This window comes from Mustela putorius, unplaced genomic scaffold (genome assembly GCF_011764305.1).
Source record: "Mustela putorius furo isolate JIRA1106 unplaced genomic scaffold, ASM1176430v1.1 tig00003867_pilon_pilon_pilon, whole genome shotgun sequence".
NCBI classification, from domain to species: Eukaryota; Metazoa; Chordata; class Mammalia; order Carnivora; family Mustelidae; genus Mustela; species Mustela putorius.
In genome coordinates, this window is record NW_025422019.1 from 564,909 (window position 1) to 584,403 (window position 19,495).

At 39.3% G+C, this 19,495-nt stretch overlaps 1 protein-coding gene across 1 annotated transcript in view; it reads left to right on the plus strand.

The window, feature by feature from the left end:
• FAM168B (family with sequence similarity 168 member B) overlaps nucleotides 1-19,495 on the plus strand; it is a 42,875-nt gene that overhangs the window by 12,491 nt on the left and 10,889 nt on the right. Inside the window, exon 3 of the mRNA XM_045066527.1 lies at nucleotides 3,439-3,522. Within this exon, the coding sequence (XP_044922462.1) occupies nucleotides 3,439-3,522 (84 nt within the window). The remainder of the gene's footprint in view (nucleotides 1-3,438; nucleotides 3,523-19,495) is intronic.

Consider the following 19,495-nt stretch of genomic DNA (forward strand, 5'->3'; position numbering starts at 1 on the left):
GGCGATGGTTTCCCCACAGTCTTGCCAACAAAGTGTGTTTTCAGCTTTTGGGAGTTTTACCAGTCTCATGTTAGAAATGGGATAGATGTAGTGATAGTTAGCAATTCTGTCCAGATCTCTACTGAATTTTTTTCTTTTTTTTTCTTTTTTTTTTTTTAGTTTTAAGAATTATTTGTATTATTAAATTTTCATATTTTGTATAGTATTTTTTGTTAATGTAATTTGCAAGTATTTTTTCTTAGTTTATTTTTTTTTTACTTAGCATATGGTATCTTTTGCTCTGAAGTTTTTATTTTCATGAAGTAATGAATCTCATAAAAGTGGTTAGATTTGGGGTCACTTACAGTCTTTTACAAGAGCAAAGTCTGGGCAGGATAGTTTCTAGCATTCCAGTGTTTCTGTCCCAGAAGGGAGCTAGACCAGATGTTGAAGGAAACAGTCCATAGTACTTGCAGTGAGGGGCATTTTTAGGAACATGGTGGTGTTGCCAGAAAGATTGACAGGGATAGGAAGGAACAGTGCTTCTCAACTTTGATGATTGGAGCCCTGCAGGTTGGAATTTTCTAGAAAAATGAAGAAACAGAAGATGCTACAACCAGGACCAGTTAAAACAGTGTTTGTGGGGTTCCAGGGAGGTAGTTCTTTCAGGGGTTTCCATGTGGGGGTTTTGTATGGCCAAGGTGGAAGGTCAACTGTGCAGGGGTTCTGGGTCAGTGTGGTAGTGTATGTGTGGGATATGGTGGTGTGTGAGGGTGGTATACTTCTATGCGTAGGAATAGAAAAAACATTTAAAACATCCTGTCCTGTTTTTGGTGGTTAATTATGCTGTTTTAAATACTTGTTATGTGGCTTTTCTCTTTCATTTTAGAGCATGTTTAACTCACTGTTAGAAGGTGAAGATGGGAAGGGCCCAGCAAACATAATAATAGTGTTCCAGGAACTCTTAGACACGAGACAAGTACAGAAGCAGACAATGCTGCTGGAGGATTTATTGGTAGACTTTGTGGAGAGTTGAGGTCATTTGGATTTTGTGGGAATTGTTGGAGAAGTCTCTAAGATATGATCTAGGTCAATAGTATTTTAAACTTTGTTTTTTAACAATGAAACCTTAGAAAAGATTTGTAAGTGGTTCCTTAGTACTAAGATGAGTTACAGCATCTCCCAGGGTGAGTTTCAGGCAGGCTCCAGAGCCTGCTTATCCTCCTGCTGCTCACAGTTGAGGCTTCTAAGGAAATGCTTAGGATTCATTGAACACAGATTGAAAACCACCTTCCTGGTCTTTTAAAAAAAGCCATCTTAGGCCCGTGGAATCAAGTGGAATCTGTCCTTGATGTCCAAAATAAGGGAATCTGATGAGCATTTGACCCCCTCAAACTGTTTTCTAAGTAATTGGACAAACAGGAAAATGATAATCTAGGAAGGAAACTCCAAATAGCTTCTATTGAGGTAGGGGAGGATCAGTTTTGAGAAAGAAGAAAGCAGCTCTGAAGCAGAGGATTTGTATATGAAGTGAGAACTGGGCACTTGCAAGTAGGGATTCCTTGGGGGCAGTGGGAGTGAACTTCTGTCCTTGTCCTTGGAAGAGACCCGTGGAAACTACAGGACAGCTGGAGCAGGAGGTGCAGCAGTGCAAGGGCATCCAACCTGTGCTGGAGACTGCAGGAATTCCTGTAAGGCACTTTATCCAAAATCTTTATAAATGACATTCAGATCTACAAAGATTACCTTTGGAATTCTACTCTGAACTCTACTCAGTTTTCTCCTTTATGTTATCCTACTAACCTTATGTTTTTTTCACTTTGGTTACTCAACCACCACAATGCCTTAGATATCCCTGGGAGACACTTTTCTCTGAGTCTCAACAGTGTCTTTCATTTGAAGTCTGCCTTTCCATTTCAACTTTATTTACAGGTGAGGGGAAAGAGGGATGGAGAAGTTAACACCTTTTTACAACTAGTTTGTGACAATAGTAAAGACTAAGAAATGTGGGTCATCTTTGTTGGTTCTTTGCCCTGAATATAAGGAAGTAGATTTTAATGGTCCAGCTGTCACTTGAATGGAGCATTTTGAACTGTGAACCAGATAGGTTCACCCAGATAGGTCTAGGGAACCTTACAGGGGTCCTTAGGCTCTCAGGAGGCCAAAAACAGGTAATTGTGGCCCCTTTGCTTGTGGATGCCTGGTAGCCAGGATTTTGACTATAATGCTGTCTTATTTGATGTTTTTATTGTAGACACATTTGATGTTTTTGTTTTATGGTTGCTTATGGTTTAGTGTTACTAAGCAGTCTCATTTATATTAATAAAGATTAGGTTGCTTGCAAGTGGTTTGTGAAATTGGATTTTTCCCATTTCCGTGTGTCGGTGTGCCAGTTAACAGCTCTCTCATCACACAGTTTCCTAGCATTCTTACTACTGTTGCCAAGTAATAAATTTTGTGATGAAAATTAGGAGTTTCCTGACTTCAGCTTAGTTTTGTTTTTTTTGTTTTGTTCTGTTTTTTGGCATTCTGACTCAGTTTTCTGCTAAATTTTTTCAATTGCCTTTACTTACAGGTTTAAAAGACTTAATTATGTTTGTGTCCCATTCCAGGTTTTTTTGAAGATTTTATTTATTTATTTGACAGACAGAGATCACAAGTAGGCAGAGAGGCAGGCAGAGAGAAGGGAAGCAGGCTCCCTGCTGAGCAGAGAGCCCGATGTGGGGCTCGATCCCAGGACCCTGGGATCATGACCTGAGCCGAAGGCAGAGGCTTTAACCCACTGAGCCACCCAGGCGCCCCCCATTCCAATTTTTTAAAATTTAAATTCAAGTTAGTTATCCTATGGTATATTATTAGTTTCAGGGTAGAGTTTAGTGACTCATTGGTTGCAAAAAAACACCCAGTGCTCATTACATCACCCGCCCTCCTCATTGCCCATCACCCAGTTACCCCACCCTCCCACGCACATCCCCTCCAGCAACCTTCAGTTTGTTCCCTATAGTTAAGAGGCTCTTATGGTTTGCCTCTCTCTGTTTTTATCTTATTTTATTTTTCCTTTGTTTCCCTTTATGTTCATCTGTTTTGTTTCTTAATTCTACATGTGAATGAAATCATGTGGTGTTTGTCTTTCTCTGGCTGACTTACTTCCCTTAGCATAATACCAGCTACAACGTTCCATGCACATTGTTGCAAATGGTAAGATTTCATTCTTTTTTATGGCTCAGTACTATTCCGTTGTGTATATATACCACATCCTTATCCATTCATCTGTAAATGGACATGTGTGACCCATTCCAGTTCTGAGGAAAGGAGAAAACTAGTGACAAACTGTTGGGCTCCTTCAGTCAGTCTGGAGTTTGATGAAAAGGTAAGAACGACTGGGTCTTTAGGAGCCATGGTTGTAAAATTATGTTACTCCTTCAGGTAGTGATATCCCATTGTTCTGTTTTTCTCCAGCTGGTTTCCCCATGGGCTATGCAGCTGCAGCTCCTGCCTACTCCCCCAACATGTACCCTGGAGCGAATCCTACCTTCCAGACAGGTATGCAGCATATGTGTGCTGGCTGACATAAGTGCTTTGTCCGTGTGGCTTAGGAGAATGTAAAGTGGGTGGGTTTTGAGAAGTGTGGTTATAGAATTAGGATTTGGGTTGAATTGATTTCTTGGTTTGTAAGTTCAGCCTTGTTGATGAATATGATAAAAACTTTTATTCTTACTGCGTGTAAAACTTTAGACACTGCATTTCTGATGTTCTTCCATAACAGATCTTTATTCTAATCATATGTCTTTATAGGTAACTAGTGCCAGGGCATATATGCATGAAACAGTGTTGATTACTAGAAACTAAAGATCATTTTGCCTAGTTAATAGGTGGAATTTCCATGTTGCTAATATTTTTAGAGATGACTGATTTCCCTCCAGTGTTTTAGCACTCTGGTTATAGTTTTACTATTTTTTCTTTCAAGTGTAGTTAATAATGTTACGTTAGTTTTGGGTGTACAACACAGTGATCCTACAAATGTTCTTTATGTTGTTCTTACCACAAGTGTAGCTATCATCTGTCACCTGACGACCCTATTAAAGTACCATTGACTATGTTCTCTACACTGTCCCTTTTATAGTTTTAAAACAAAGTCTTATTTCATATGCATGAAATTATAAAAATTATAAAAATAATTTTTAGATTTTAGAAATCAGTGATACAGTTCAAAGTTAACTTGGTTTGGGTCTGAAGTTTGTAAAGGGGGTGATGCTTTTCTTTGTGAGCTTGTACTCTGGTGTGGGCTTGTTCCAGGGTTCACTCACCTGGACTTTGTGATTCTCCTGCAGCAGTGGTGGCCCACAGTGACCTGAAGTCTTGGCCTCATAGATCTGCTGGCGTGCTTCACTTTTTTCACCTTAGAACCCCTAGCCTCACACAGTTAACTTTGATGGAAAAGGAGATAAGAGTAGTGTCCCTTCCCTGAATTCTCCCTGTTCTGCTAATCATAAGATTCTTCTGTCCTTACTCCTGTTTCTATTCCTACTCTGACTGCATTTGTTCAGCTTATAGCTCACACCCAGACAAAGACCTTGGCTTGCTCATCCTGCTCCCAGGCTTTTCTCCTTTGATTCATGTTCCCTGCTTGCTTATACCAGAGTAATGTTCTCAGATGAAGGTTTCCTCTGACTATAAAGGCAAGACTCTCAACTTTAAATCTCTGGTTCTTTGCCACATTGGCCTGTTCTTTCCAAAATGGTTTTTGTTTTGTGTTTTTGCTAGCTTTTACTAATGTTTTTTCTCTCCCACCTGGCGGAGAGTACCTGCTACTTTGTTGCCTATGTTTTGGGATCAATTAAGGAAATCCCTTCCCTGGTATCAGCAATATTATTTTACTACTCACTGGATTCCTTAACAGCTAAATGGCACCACCCATCTCCTTTTGTAAAACTTCTCAGGTTTAATTTCTTTAAAGTAGTTCTCCTGAGGCTTAGATGACATAGAGTAAATTATACATGTTTAAAGTGTATAGTTTGATAATTTTTGATATAATGTATATCACTCTCACAGTTGGGAGTGAATATAACTCACTAAAAGTTTTGTTTTCACCTTTGTGATTTCTACCAGGATCCTGAAAATCACTGATCGGTTTTCTCTCCTATAGATTGCCTTATTTTCTAAAATTTTGTATAAATGAATCATATGGAATGTCCTTTTTTTTTCTTTGGACTGCTTTCATTCAATGTAATTAACATCCATGTTGTAATGTTTATCAGTAATTGGTTCCTTTTTATTGTCGGATTCCATTGTTTGGGAATACCACAGTTCGCTTACCCATTTTCCAGTTAACGTATGGTTTATTTGCAGTTTGGGGTTGTTAAAGATGAAACTGCTGTGAATATCTCTGTACAAGTCTGTATAGATATATACTTCGTTTCTCTTGAGTAAATACAAAGGAGGAGAACGGCTGGTTCTCAAGGCAAGTGAATATTTAACTTCGTAAAAAATTGCCAAACTGTCTTCCAAAATGGTTGTACTGTTTTCTGGTCCCATCCACAGAGTATGAGAGTTCCAGTTCCTTTACCTCCTTGTCAACACTTGGTATAGTTGTTCTGTTTAATTTTAGCCATTTGAACTTACCTAATGACTAATAATGTTGAGCATCTTTTCATGTGCTTATTTGCTACCTGTAACGTCTTTGGTTAAGTGTGTACATCTTTATTGTATGTCAGTTTTTGAGTTTGTCTTCTTATTTTTCCGTTTGAGACTTGTTTTACAGGTATATGATTTGCAGCTATTTTCTCCTAGTTTGTGGTTTTTTTCATTCTTTTAACAGTGTCTTTAAAAGAGCAGGAGTTTGTATTTTTTAATTTATTCTATATTTTTATAAGATTATTTGTAAGTAAACTCTACACCCAGCATAGGGCTTGAACTTACAACTCTAAGATCAGGAGTGATTTGCTCTACCACCTGAGCCAGCCAGGCGCCCCAAGAGCACGAGTTTTTAAATTTAATGGTTTTCACATTATTGTTTTGTTTATTTATGGGTCGTGTGTTTGGTGTCATTTCTAACCCAAATCGCAAAGATGTTCTCCTGTTTTCTTCTAGAAGTTTTATAATTTTAGATTTTACATTTAAGTCTGTTGCCCTTTTTGGTTTAGTTTTTGTATATGATGGGAGGAATTCAATTGAAGTTCATTTTTTTGGTTGAGAATTGGTACTTATCATGTTGCAGACCACCATAAAATGGCACATTCTAGAATTTTCCATAGTAGTTCATTTGTATTCCTTTTCTTCTTGGAGTACACAGGTTAACAGAATTGTACTGAAAAGCAGGGTACCTGGGTTGGCAAGTCAGCTAAGCATCCAACTTTTGGTTTGGGCTCAGGTTGTGATCTCAGGATTGTGGGATCAAGCCCTGCATCAGGCTCTGTGCTCAGCACAGGATCTGCTTGTGATTCTCTACCCTCCTGTGTTCTGCTGTCCTCCCTTACACATGCTCACATGTTCTCTCTCTCTCTCTCTCTTTCTCTCTCTCTCAAGTAAATGCTCTCCCAAGAGGAAGCTTGGGGTTTTTAGGTCTGGTTAGCTTCCTACTTTGGGGCACCTCAGGCCAACCTGAAGAACTGATGTCATCCATCTTCTCTTTGGGAGATGGGTCCTTTCTTGCTACTTTCCCAAGACTGCTCAGCAGCTGCTGCTGTAACCAAGAAGCTAGGGCAGGCAGGTGGGAGCAATAGGATTTTGGGGGATTGTGGCTGCCAAGAGGGCCAGCCTTGTTCAAAGGGGCATCTGCTGATAGATGGCAGAGAGAGTTGTCAACTGTGAGACTGCTGGCCCAGGATTGTCAAAACCCTCTGATTTTTAGGGAAAGCTGATAATAAAGATGTATGTGAAATTTGTAAATGACAAGCTGAGAATAAAAAATAATCTGGGAAGAGGGTGGGGATAAGATGTATATAAAATTTGCAAATGAGAAAATGAGAGCACTTTGAAGGTTCCACCAACGTCCCCAGTTCTTTTAGCCATCTGATTTGAGCCACAGCTGTGCTCCCCATCTTTTTCTGGGATCTTTTCAATGTTTCATATTGTGAATTTTAAAATTTTCCTTTTTAATGGGCCTTTCATTTTTCTGATGAGCAAGTCAGAGTTGTTACTATAAAAAAGTTAAAAAGTTTGTCTCCATTTCTGCTGCTTTCTCAATCTGCCTTCTGGTTCAGCACCAGATTTGTGGACAAAGCTGGTATGGTATGTTCGTGAAGGTTAGCTTTTAAGGTACTTTGGCAATGTCCATGAACACACCACTCTTCTAAGTGTGACACAGAACCTTGTGATGAGATGTCATGTCTTTTGCTGAAAGATTCCATTACTCTGATGGAGGTATCTTTCATTTCATCCTCATGAACAAGCGTAATAGGATGAGTACCTATTCAGCCAGAGTTGGCTGTCTCCTTTTGGAATCTACAATCTGTTGGAAAGAGTTTGGGGTGTGGAGTTTGCTAGATGTGGCTCAAATCGTGGCTGTGTCACTCCTGGGTAAGTTATTTTATTTCATTTTTGGCATTTGTATAATGAATTAACATATCCCCCTGGCTCTGTTATTGAGAATGCTGGCAGGCAGCATGCACACAGTCAGGCTTCCATGGTCCTGAGGCTGCACATTCAGGCTTCTTTCTCTTCTACTCTTACTTACGGTCTCTATAGTAATATTTACAATTATCATCTGAAGTCCTCAAGAAAACATTCAGTTCTTTGTAGTAAATTAAGAAGTGACTTAAACACTACATTAACATGCTTTTGAGGGTGGGTATTTATAAAATTCCAGTTAACATACAGTGTAATACCAGTTTCAGGTGTAGAATTTAGTGATTCATCACCTACATACAATACCCAGTGCTTGGACGCAAGTGCCTTCCTTCAGACTCATGAACTATTAAACCTATCCCCCTTACCCACGGCATACCTTTTAAAGGGAGAAAATGTTGCTAAGAGTGATAAAATAGCCTTGGTTTTTGCCATGCAGGGCTGAATGGAGAATAAATTGGGGAAGATTTGAATTATGTCCGTGAAGTAAGATCCCAGGTTTGTTTAAAAAATAAACTACACTTATGGCAGCCACGTAGGAGAGAAAAGCTTTAGAATGTTACCAGTTTGTGGGGTCATGGGATCTGCTTTCTCTTGTTTAAATTAAGGGTTTACATGAGGCGCCTAGGTGGCTCGGTGGGTTAAGCCTTTGCCTTCGGCTCAGGTCATAATCCCAGGGTCCTGGGATCAGGCGTCACATTGGGCTCTCTGCTCAGCAGGGAGCCTGCCTCTCCTTCTCTCTCTGCCTGCATCTCTGCCTACTTATGATCTCTCTCTTTCTGTCAAATAAATAAATAAAATCTTTAAAAATAAATAAATAAAGGGTTCACATACATATAGTTTAAAGGTAACCTCTCTCCTTCCCATCCCTGTTACTGTGACCCTGTGAGCATCCTTTAGTGAATTTGGGACTATTTTCTTCTGCAACTGCTTTGTCTTCCCTGGACCCAGTATCCTAGATTACACCTTACCTTGGGGTCATTCTTTCCAACATCTCAGGGATTTCTTACATCTTTCCCTTCTGTTCTATTCCTTGTCTTTCTTAGTTTACCTTTTGGTTTTTGTGGAGGATCTCCTTCAGTAGTTTCCCAGTAGTTTGGGAGAGTCATAATTTCATGTGTGGAAACATTGTGTTTTGCACTCATACTTCTGTAGTTTAGTTATAGAAGTCTAGGGTAGCAGTTACTTCCCTCCAGAGTTTTGAGGACATTGCTGAATTGTTTTCCAGCTTCCATTGTTGGTGCTGAGAATTGTGATACCTTGCTGATGCTTGATTGACTGTAACCTGGGTTTCTTTTAGGTAATTTGGCATTTTTGTCTCTGGTGTTTTGAAATTTCTTGATGCCATGTCTTGGTGCAGGTCTTTCCTTCTCAAATACATTTTATGTTCTGATTTCTCTTTTTTCTTTTTAAATATTTTTAAATGTATATTTTTAAAGTTTTTATTTAAGTAGTCTCTACATCCAACATGGGGCTTGAAATAGTGACCCTGAGATCAAGAATTGCATGCCAGGTGCCCCTAGCGTTCTGATTTTTTTTTTTTTTTTGTCTTTTATGCTGAGAAACTTAAATACAATCTTGTGCATTACTTTTGGAAGAAATTATCTATTTGAATATAAAAAGCTTTTGGTATCACATAATTAGCAGTCTAAGAGTAGTGGCCTTAGGGGCGCCTAGGTAGCTCAGTGGGATAAAGCCTCTGCCTTCAGCTCAGGTCATGATCCCAGAGTTCAGGGATCAAGCCCCACATCGGGCTCTTTGCTCAGCAGGGAGCCTGCTTCCTTCTTTCTCTCTTTCTCTGCCTGCCTCTTTGCCTACTTGTGATCTCTCTTTCTGTCAAATAAAATCTTTAAAAAAAAAAAAAAAGAACAGTGGCCCTAGACATGAATTTTTCCTTGAGAGGAAGTCAACCAGCAATGCCTCACTTTTTTGGTGGGAGGGAAAGGAGAAAGGTTCTAATCATTTTGTTGTCTATGTTGCATTGGTGTGAATGGTCTTTTTAGGAAAGGACCGTCTGGAAAGCTATTACTGTTTTTAAAAGACCATATAGTGAATGTGTATGTGTGTGTGTATGTGGATATGTCTTTATTTATTTATTATTTGAGAGAGCATGCGAAAGAGCATGAGTTGGGGGAGAGGCAGACTTCCCAGTGACCAGGGATCCTAATGTAGGGCTCTATCTCAGGACCCAGAGATCATGACCTGAGCCAAAGGCTGACGTTTAGCCACTTGAGCCACCCAGGCACCCCTGTATTTGTTTTTGTATGGTGAATGGCTGATAAGTCTAAAATTTTTTTTTTTAAGATTTTATTTATTTATTTGACAGATCACAAGTAGGCAGAGGGGCAGGCACAGAGAAAGGGGAGGAAGCAGGCTCCCTGCTGAGCAGAGAGCCTGATGTGGGGCTTGATACAGGACCCTGGGATCATGACCTAAGCCGAAGGCAGAGGCTTTAAGCCACTGAGCCACCCAGGCGCCCCTACAAATTATTGTAGAGAGGCCGTGTCAGTTTTGGATACTATGAGAGGTATGTGTATGTATTTTAAGTTTCCTGTTGAGGTTCTCCTGTGTGATACATTGGAGCTAGTGCTATCCAAAACAAAAAAAAAAAGAAGGTGCCTGGCAAACACACTCAGTTTTAAGTAATTCGGGAACACATTTGTTTCCTTGTAACTGGTTTATCTTGTTGGTTTGAAAGTACCTATACAGGAAAACAAAATAAATTTTCTGGTTAGTATTAGGATGTAGCTCAAAGTTACAAAAATAGGCAGTAAGATAGCATTTATTAAAAATCATTGCTGGGGAGTGTGGGTGGTGCAGTCTATTGAGTGGCGAACTCTTGTTTTCTGTTAGCTTGGTAATCTCAGGATCATGAGATGGAGCTCCATGTCAGGTAGGCTCTGTGCTTAGCGCTGAGTCTGCTTAAGATTCTCCCTGCCTTTCCCTCTCTCCCCACCCCGCCCTCATACTCCCTCTCTCTCTAAAATAAATAAGTAAATCTCATTTAAAAATCATTGCTGTCATTAGTAGAAATAATGGGTTACTGTTTTTCCAACATTTTTATTGTGAAAATTTTCAGTATACAGAGAAACTGAAAAAAATTCACAGTGAATATCTACATGTAGACTGCCAAGATTCTACAATTAAACTTTTTTTTTTTTTTTTTGGAAGAGCATGCTCGAGAGTCAGGTGGGGAGGGAGAGAGAAGATAATCTTAAGCAGGCTCCATGCCTAGTTCAGAGCCCCCACACAGGGCTCAATCTCGACCTTGAGCTCATGACCTGAGCTGAAATCAAGAGTCAGATGCTTAAATGACTTAGCCCTGCGAGCTCCCCTACAATTAAACCTTTTAAATCTTTTATTTTATTTGTTTAATGTTTTATTTAATTTCTACACCCCCCCATGTGGGGCTTCAGCTCTTGACCCTAGCTCGAGTAATGTGTTCCACCAACAGCCAGGCAGTCACCCCTAAAATCAACTTTGAAAATTAACTTTTTCACTTGTATCACATTTGTGTACCTGCAGTACATCTTGGTTTGTTTGTTTGTTTGTTTTAAGATTTTTTTTAAGATTCCATTTATTTATTTGACATACAGAGATCACAGGTAGGCAGAGAGGCAAGCAGAGAGAGGAGGAAGAAGGATCTCCGCTGAGCAGAGATCCCGATGCGGGGCTTGATCCCAGGACTCTGGGATCATGGCCTGAGCTGAAGGCAGAGGCCCCAACCCACTGAGCCACCCAGGTGCCCCACATATTGTTTTTTGAGGTTACTTTGAAACCACAGTAAGTTCGGACACTAATACACTTCATCCCATTTGGTTCAGTGTACATACCATTGCTATTTGTAGTTGTATTTTAGTTTAGGTTTTTTTTGTTGTTGTTGTTAAGGTGAAATTTACATGTGAGATGCATACATTTTAAGTGTGCCATTCAGTTGCATTCTGACAGGTGCATGCACAAAGTATCTTCTTGGAATTATCATCTTCAATAAAGCATACATATGAGGCAGGTGTTACGTGACATCTTCAGATGATTAAGACACCTAGGACCAGCTGGAGATTTCTGCAGCAGTAGGCCTCGGGCCTCCATTAGAAATGAAACTCATTGTAGATTGACCATTCATTGGTTGTGAGTAAAGGGCTTCACCTTTTTTAGTGGATCTGGTTGGTCAAAACAGTGCTTTGAATCAGAGACTCTCTCTGTGGAGGACTGTGTGCCTAGATCATCCTTGTTTTGGTTTTATACTGTGTTTGTGGAGGCTTATTCAGGTTGACAGCTTCCGTTTTGTATGCAGTCCAAGCTCCAAGCTCTTTCTGCAGTTTGAATAGTGACAAAATGGTCTTAGACTTTCTTATTAGGAATAGTGATAGGCTTTTTAGAAGCTTAGTTTCAAAAATTCACCAATTTTTGCAAGGTAGAGTTGCGGAGAGGTGAATCTGAGGGGATATACTGGAAGATGATAAATGATCGGGAGAGAGAGCCTCCATAAGCTGGCTACCAGAAAGTGATATAGCAGCAGAGTGCAAAATCAGAGCTTGTAGACATCTGCTTCTTTGAGGGACAGCCCTGCTTCAGTGGTGCTCAAGTGGCAAAGCAGGGCAGAATCCTAGGTGGGACAGTGTGGTCTTAGGATCCCCAGGATCACAGAAGGAACAGGGGTGCCTGAGCTGGCAGAATTCCCAGGCATTGGAGTGGGGAAGCCTGCTAGGGTCAGCAAGCCTGGCAGTGGGCTCTTAGTTTGGTTTGCCATTAACTGCAAATTGGGACACGGTTGGGCTACTGCTCGCTGTTCGAGTGCCCAGCAAAGTGCAGGCCCAAGGTGACCCTCCTCCCACCCACGTGAGGATCCACATGGGTGCATACCATGGGAGTCTGCAGAGTTTGGGGCACACAAAATTGGAGACTACTTTTCCCTGACGGTTTACGGTTTACTGAAGAGAGGGGACAATGATCTTTTACCTCCAGGGCTAGGGATGGGGTGCAATCTTGTTTATTTTCATCCCCTAAAGCAGTGGGGGGAAGCCTTCAGCAAACAAAAGCCACAGAGAACAACCAAAAGCAGCTTACACTGACTGAGCCCAGCCCCCTTGAAAGGGAAGGTACAACTCTGCACAGGCAAAGACACCTGAGAATCAGCATAGTAGGCTCCTCCTCCCCCAGGAGACCAGTTCAACATCAGCAGAATGCCAAGTTTACCAAGCACACAGAGCTGTCAAACTCAAGCACCAGGGGAGAATAGTATATAGAATTTGAGGGTTTTTTCTCATAATTCTTTTATCTTTCAGTTTAAATTTATCCCTTTTTTTTTCTTTTCAGTTTCTTATTTTATCAACTTTTTGTTTTTAAGGTTTCTTTTTAACTTTCATTTTACATTTATATTTTATAGATATATTCTTCATTTTTGGCTTCCTTGCACTGTATTCAATTTTATTTTTGTATATAAATATTTAAAGTTTTGCTTTCTTTACAGTTTTGGGATTTAGTGTCTTCTAACAACAACAACAAAAAGAATAAAATAAAATATACCCAGGACCTGCTGGCTCACCCTGTTTTGTCCACCTAGAGGATTATATTCTCTCTTTTTTCCCCTTCTTTTGTTTCTGTTTCTTTTCTTTTTTGATTTCTAACCTCTTTGGATTTGTCTACTGTGTATTGTGCTTGGGTCGTGATTGATATTTTTGGTCTTGTTCTCTTGTTCATCCATTCTTCTCCAGGCAAAATGCCTAGAAAGAGAAATGTAAAACAAAGGAAAGATCCAGAGGTAATATTCTCTGCCATAGATCTAATGAATACGGACATAAATAAAATGTCAGAGGTGAAATTCAGGATAATGGTTATACATTTATTAGCTGGTTCTTGAAAAAAGCATAAAAGACAATAGAAAATCTCTTAGAGCAGAAATAAAATCCATTCACGCTGAAATTAAAAATGGTTTAATTGAGATGCAGTCTGATCTATAAATGGATGCTCTAACAGTTAGGGTAAATGAGGCAGAAGAAGAGTTAAGTGGCATAGAAGACAAGATGATGTAAAGAAGGGAAGTTGAAGAAAAGAGAGAAAAACAAATAAATGGCTCCTGAGGGGAGGCTTCGAGAAATCAGCAAGACCATCAAGTGAAATAGTATTAGAATTATTGGGATCCCAGATGAAGAAGAGAGAGGGAAAGAAGGTATTTAAGAAAATCACAGCTGAGAACTTCCTTAATCTGGAAAAGAAAATAGGTATTTGTGTCCAAGAGGTAGAGAAAACACCCTTCAAGGTCAGTAAAAATGGATCAACATCCTGACATATAATAGTGAAGCTTTCAAATTTTAGAGATGAAGAGAAAATCCTGAGAGCAGCTTGAGGCAAGAGCTCCTTAACCTACAATGGTAGAAACATCAGACTAGCAGCAGACCTAGCCACGGAGATCTGGCAGGCAAGAAAGGGCTGGTGTGGTTATTCAGAGTACTAAATGGGAAAAATAATACAGCCAACAATACTTTAGCCACCAAGGCTGCCATTCAGAATGGAAGGAGAGAGAAAGAGCTTCCAGGAGAAACAGAAACTGAAAGAATCTGTGATCACTAAACCAGCCATGATTAAAGGGGATTCTGTAAGCAAAGAGAAAACCCCAAAGTAACATACACCAGAAAGAAATAGAGACAGTCTACAGAAACAGGAACTTTAGAGATAATACATTGGCACTAAATTAGTATCTTTCAATAGTTATTCTATAGACTTAATGCTCCAATCAGAAGAGACAGGATATCAGATTAGATAAAAAAGCAAGATTCATCCATATGGTGAGATTCATTTTAGACCTAAAGATACCTTCATATTGAAAGTGAGGGGGTGGAGAACTATTTATCATGCTAATGGACCTCAAAAGTAAGCTGGGTTAACAATCTTTCTGTCAGACAAATTAGATTTTAAAGCAAAGATTGTAGTAAGGGATGAAGAGGGACACTGTATCATACTTAAAGTGTCTATCCAACAAGATCTAACAATTACAAATATTTATCCTCCTAACTTAGGAGCAGCCAATTACACAAATCAGTTAATAATCAAAGAAACTCATTGATAATAATACTAGGATATTTCAACACCTCACTCATAGCAATGGACAGATCATCTAAGCCGAAGATCAGTAAAGAAATAGGGCTTTAAATGACACACTGGATCAGATGGACTTCACAGATAAGGAGCATTTCATCTTGTAGCAACAGGATATACATTCTTCTTGAATCCACATGGAACATTCTCCAAAATAGATCACATGCTGGGTCACAAATAAAGTTTCACCTGGTACCAAAAGAATGGGATTACTCCCTGCATGTTTTCAGACTACAATGCTATGAAATTTGAAGTCAACCACAAGAAATTTGGAAGGAACATAAATACGTGGAGGTTAAGGAACATCCCATTAAAGAATGAATGGATCAACCAGGAAGTTAAAGAATTAAAATATACATAGAAGCAAATGAAAATGAAAACATGACATTCCAAAACCTTTGGGATGCAGCAAGTTGCTCGTAAGAGGGAAGTAATACCAATGCAAGCCTTCGTCAAGAAAGAAGGAAAGTCTCCAATGTACTACCTAACTTTATACCTAAAGAAGCTGGAAAAAGCACAGCAAATAGATAACACCTAAATCCAGTGAGACGAGAAATAATAAAGATCAGAACAAAAATCATGATATAGAAATGGAAAAAAAAACCAACAATAGAAGAGATCAGTGAAATTAGGAGCTGGTTGTTTGAAAGGATTGATAAGGGATAACCCCCTAGCCAGACTTATCCAAAAGAAAAGAGAAAGGACCCAAATCAATAAAATCATGAATGAAAGAGGAGAGATCATACTAACACTTTGGGTCCCTAATGAAGTCCCAGGTGGTACCAGAAGATTGGAATTACTCTGTGTATATTTTCAGACCACAATGCTTTGAAACTTGAACTCAGTCACAAAAGGAAATTTAGAAGGAACTCAACACTTGGAGGTTAAAGAGCATCCTGTTAAAGAATGAACGGATCAACCAGGAAAAAAAAGAATTTTAAAAATCATGGAAACAAATGAAAATGAAAACACAACTGTTCAAAAATTTGGGATGCAGCAAAGGCAGTCTAAGAGGGAAGTAGTACATAGTAACACAAGCTGTTCTCAAAAAATTTGAAAAGTCTTAAATATGCAAGCTAACCTTAACACCTAAAGGAGCTGGAGAAAGAACAGCAAATAAAGCCTAAACCATGCAGGACAAGAGAAATAATAAAGACTAGAGTGGAACTCAATGAAATAGAATCCAATGGAACAGTAGAACAGATCAGTGAAAAAAGGAGCTGGTTTTTTGAAAGTATTACTAAGATCAATAAACCCCTAGCCAAACTTAACAAAAAGAAAAGAGGAGGAATCCAAATTAATAAAATTATGAATGAAAGAGGAGAGATCATGACCAACGCCAAGAAAATACAATTTTAAGAACATATGAACAACTATATGGCCAACAAATAAGGCAATCTGGAAGAAATGGATGCATTCCTAGAAACATATAAATTACCAAAACTGAAGCACGAAGAAATAGGAAACCTGAACAGACCCATAACTGGCAAGGAAATTGAGTCAATAGTCAAAAATCTGCCAACACAGAGGAGTCCAAGGCTAAATGGCTTCCCAGGGGACTTCTCCCAAACATTTAAAGAAAAATTGGTACCTGTTTTTCTGAAACTTTTCCAAAAAATGGAAATGGAAGAAAGTTCCATACTCATTCTGTGAGGCGAGGCGCATTACCTTGATCCTAAAGCCAGGCAAAGACCCCCACTAAAAATTTTAGAATTACAGACCAGTATCTTTGATGAACATGGATGCCATAGTTCTCACCAAGATACTAGCCAGTAGGATCCAACATACATGAAATAGGATTACTTTTTATGACCTAGTGGGATTTATTCCTGTGCTGCAAGGGTAGTTCAGCATTTGCAAATCAATTAATGTGATATACATCACATCAGTAAAAGAAAGAACAAGAACCATATGATCTTTTCAGTTGATGCAGAAAAAGCAATTTCCTCAAGAAATTAAAAAGATAGCTACCCTCGGGGTGCCTGGGTGGCTCAGTGGGTTAAGCCGCTGCCTTTGGCTCAGGTCATGATCTCAGGGTCCTGGGATCGAGCCCCGCATCGGGCTCTCTGCTCAGCAGGGAGCCTGCTTCCTCCTCTCTCTCTGCCTGCCTCTCCGTCTACTTGTGATTTCTCTCTGTCAAATAAATAAATAAAATCTTTAAAAAAAAAAAAAAAAGATAGCTACCCTATAATTCAGCAATTGCACTACTAAGTATTTACCCCAAAAATGCAAATGTAGTGATCGGAAGGGGCACCTGTGCACCTCCATTTTTATAGCAGCAATGTCCACAATAGTGAAACTGTGGAAAGAGCCAAGATGTCCACTGACAGATGGTGTGAAAGGACGAATATGTGGTACACACACACAAACACACACACACTACACAGTGGAATATTAGTCATCAGAGAGGAATACTTCCTATAGTTTAATTACATGGATGTGCATGAAACTGGAGTGAAATAAATTAGAGAATGACAGGGTTTCACTCATGTGGAATATGGAAAAACAGCACAGAGGATCATAGGGGAAAGGAGGGAAAAGTGAACAGGAAGTCTTCAAAGAGAGACGAAAACTGAGAGACTGAACTGTAGGAACAAACAGGGTTGCTGGATGGAAGGTGGGCAGGGGGATGGATAACTGGGTGATGGGCATTAAGGAGGAATGTTGATGTGAGCACTGGGTGTTATATGAAACTGATAAATTATTGAATACTTCATCTGAAACTAATGATATACTGTATGTTTACTAATGGACTTTAAAGAAATAAAAACTGGTGCATTTTGGGGTACCTGGGTGGCTCAGTCTTTTAAGCATCTAACTCTTGATTTTGGCTCAGATCATGATATCCAGCCTTGTATCCACACCCCTCAGCAGGGAGTGTGCTTGAGATTTTCTCCCCTCTGCCCCTCCTTCCCAATAAATAAATAAATCTGAAATTCCTGGGAGTCATTCATTCTCTTTCTCTTCCTTAAATTTAATATATATATATATATAAAATATGTATATATAACATATATATAGTTCTAACCACACACCAATAATGTAAATTCTTTTATTTTAATTTTTTAATAGCTTTTTCTTTTTTTAAAGGTTTATATATTTGAGAGAGAACCATGTGTGACGGCCTGGCGGGGCAGAGGGAGAATAACTGGAAAATCTCAAGCCTACTCCTCAGTGAGCACAGAACCTAACACAGGGCTTGATCTCAGGACCCTAAGATCATGACCTGAGCCAAAATCAAGAATCAGACACTCAGTTGACTGAGCCACCCAAGGTGCCTCACTTAGCTTGTTTTTTTAAACTTGAGGTATAATTTATGTACAAACACTGATAAGTATTAAGTGTTCAGTTAGACAAATTTTGACAATTGTATATATTCATGTAATCACACCTGAAAGAAAATACCAAGCACTTTGATCATTCCAGATAGCTTTCATTCTGCCCTCTCCAAACCACCCCTCCCATTTCTCCCGCCATACGTATATTTGTATGCTTTGTATTGAAAAAGAGATCATACAGTGTGCTCTTATGTGTGTTTGGTGAGTTTTAAAAGTTCAACATGGCTTGAGACTTACTTGTGTTTTTTCCTCTTGATACTTAGTATTTTTTATTTGGATGTATCATAATTGAACCATTCTTTCTTTTGATGAACATTTGGATTATTTCCCAGCTTTTGTCTATTAAGTTTGGTGAACAGTTTTTTATAAGTCCTATTGTGGATGCATGTTTTCATTCTTCTAGGGCAGGTATCTGAGCGTGAATTCCTGGGTCATTTGGAAAGTTCTCTAGCTTTTGAGAAGTTTTACTGTCTGACATTCCCATGAACTAAGTATGAGTGAGTGAGCACTTGAAATGAATGAGAAATAATATCTCAAAAACTTTTATTTCTGTTTTCATTTTTTGTGGGTTTATTTATTTATTTTAGAGGTTGGGGTAGAGGGAGAGAGCGCGAATTGTCAAGCAGACTCCACCCTGAGTGGTGATCCCAAAGCAGACTCAGTCTCACCACCCTGAGATCATGACCTGAGTCAGTCTAGAGTTGGACATTTGACTGAGTGCGCCGCCCAGTGGCCCCTCACTTTTAGAAAACAGTTCTTTTGAGGTATAATTTACATACACTAAAAGTTATCCTTTTAAATCTATGGTGTGGTGTGTTTAGATAGAAGGTATACAGTTAGTTGTGTAATACCACCACACTCAAGTGACTTCATTCCCCTGAAAAGTTCCCTCAAACCCTCTGTCCCTTGAGCACCACCATTTGGTTTTCTATCATGGAATACTAGGTTGGTCTTTATCCTAGAGTTTCCTCTCAGTGAATGTAGCATGTATTTTTTTTTTTTTTATAATTAAAAAAAAATTTTATTAAGTAGTCTTCATGCCCAGCGTGAGAGGTTTGAGCTCAACACCCTGAGATCAAGAGTCACATGCTCCACCAGCTGAGCCAGCCAGACACCTCTCAGCATGTATTCTTATATCTGGTTTCCTTTGCATCTTACAGTTTGAAATTTATGCCATGTTGTATATATCAGCAGTTGTATCTTTTTGGTTGCTAACTAGTATTTTATTATATGGATATACCAGTCTGCTGGTAGACATTCGGTCATTATGAATAAAGCTGCTACGAACATAGCAGTTCAAAGACCTTTGCATACCCTCATTTAGAATAAGCCACTGTTCTGTGTTGGGATGGGGAGTCAGGAAGGGGAGCCAGACATCTTCCTACTTACCAGACAGACTCTAGCCACTCTTCCAGACTTCAGCCCTCTATCAACTCCTGGAAGCAAATGCTGATAGTTTCCAGGTTTTTGGAAGAGGTGTTCCTGTTCCTGGTAGTAGGCTGCTTCTCGGCCTTTTT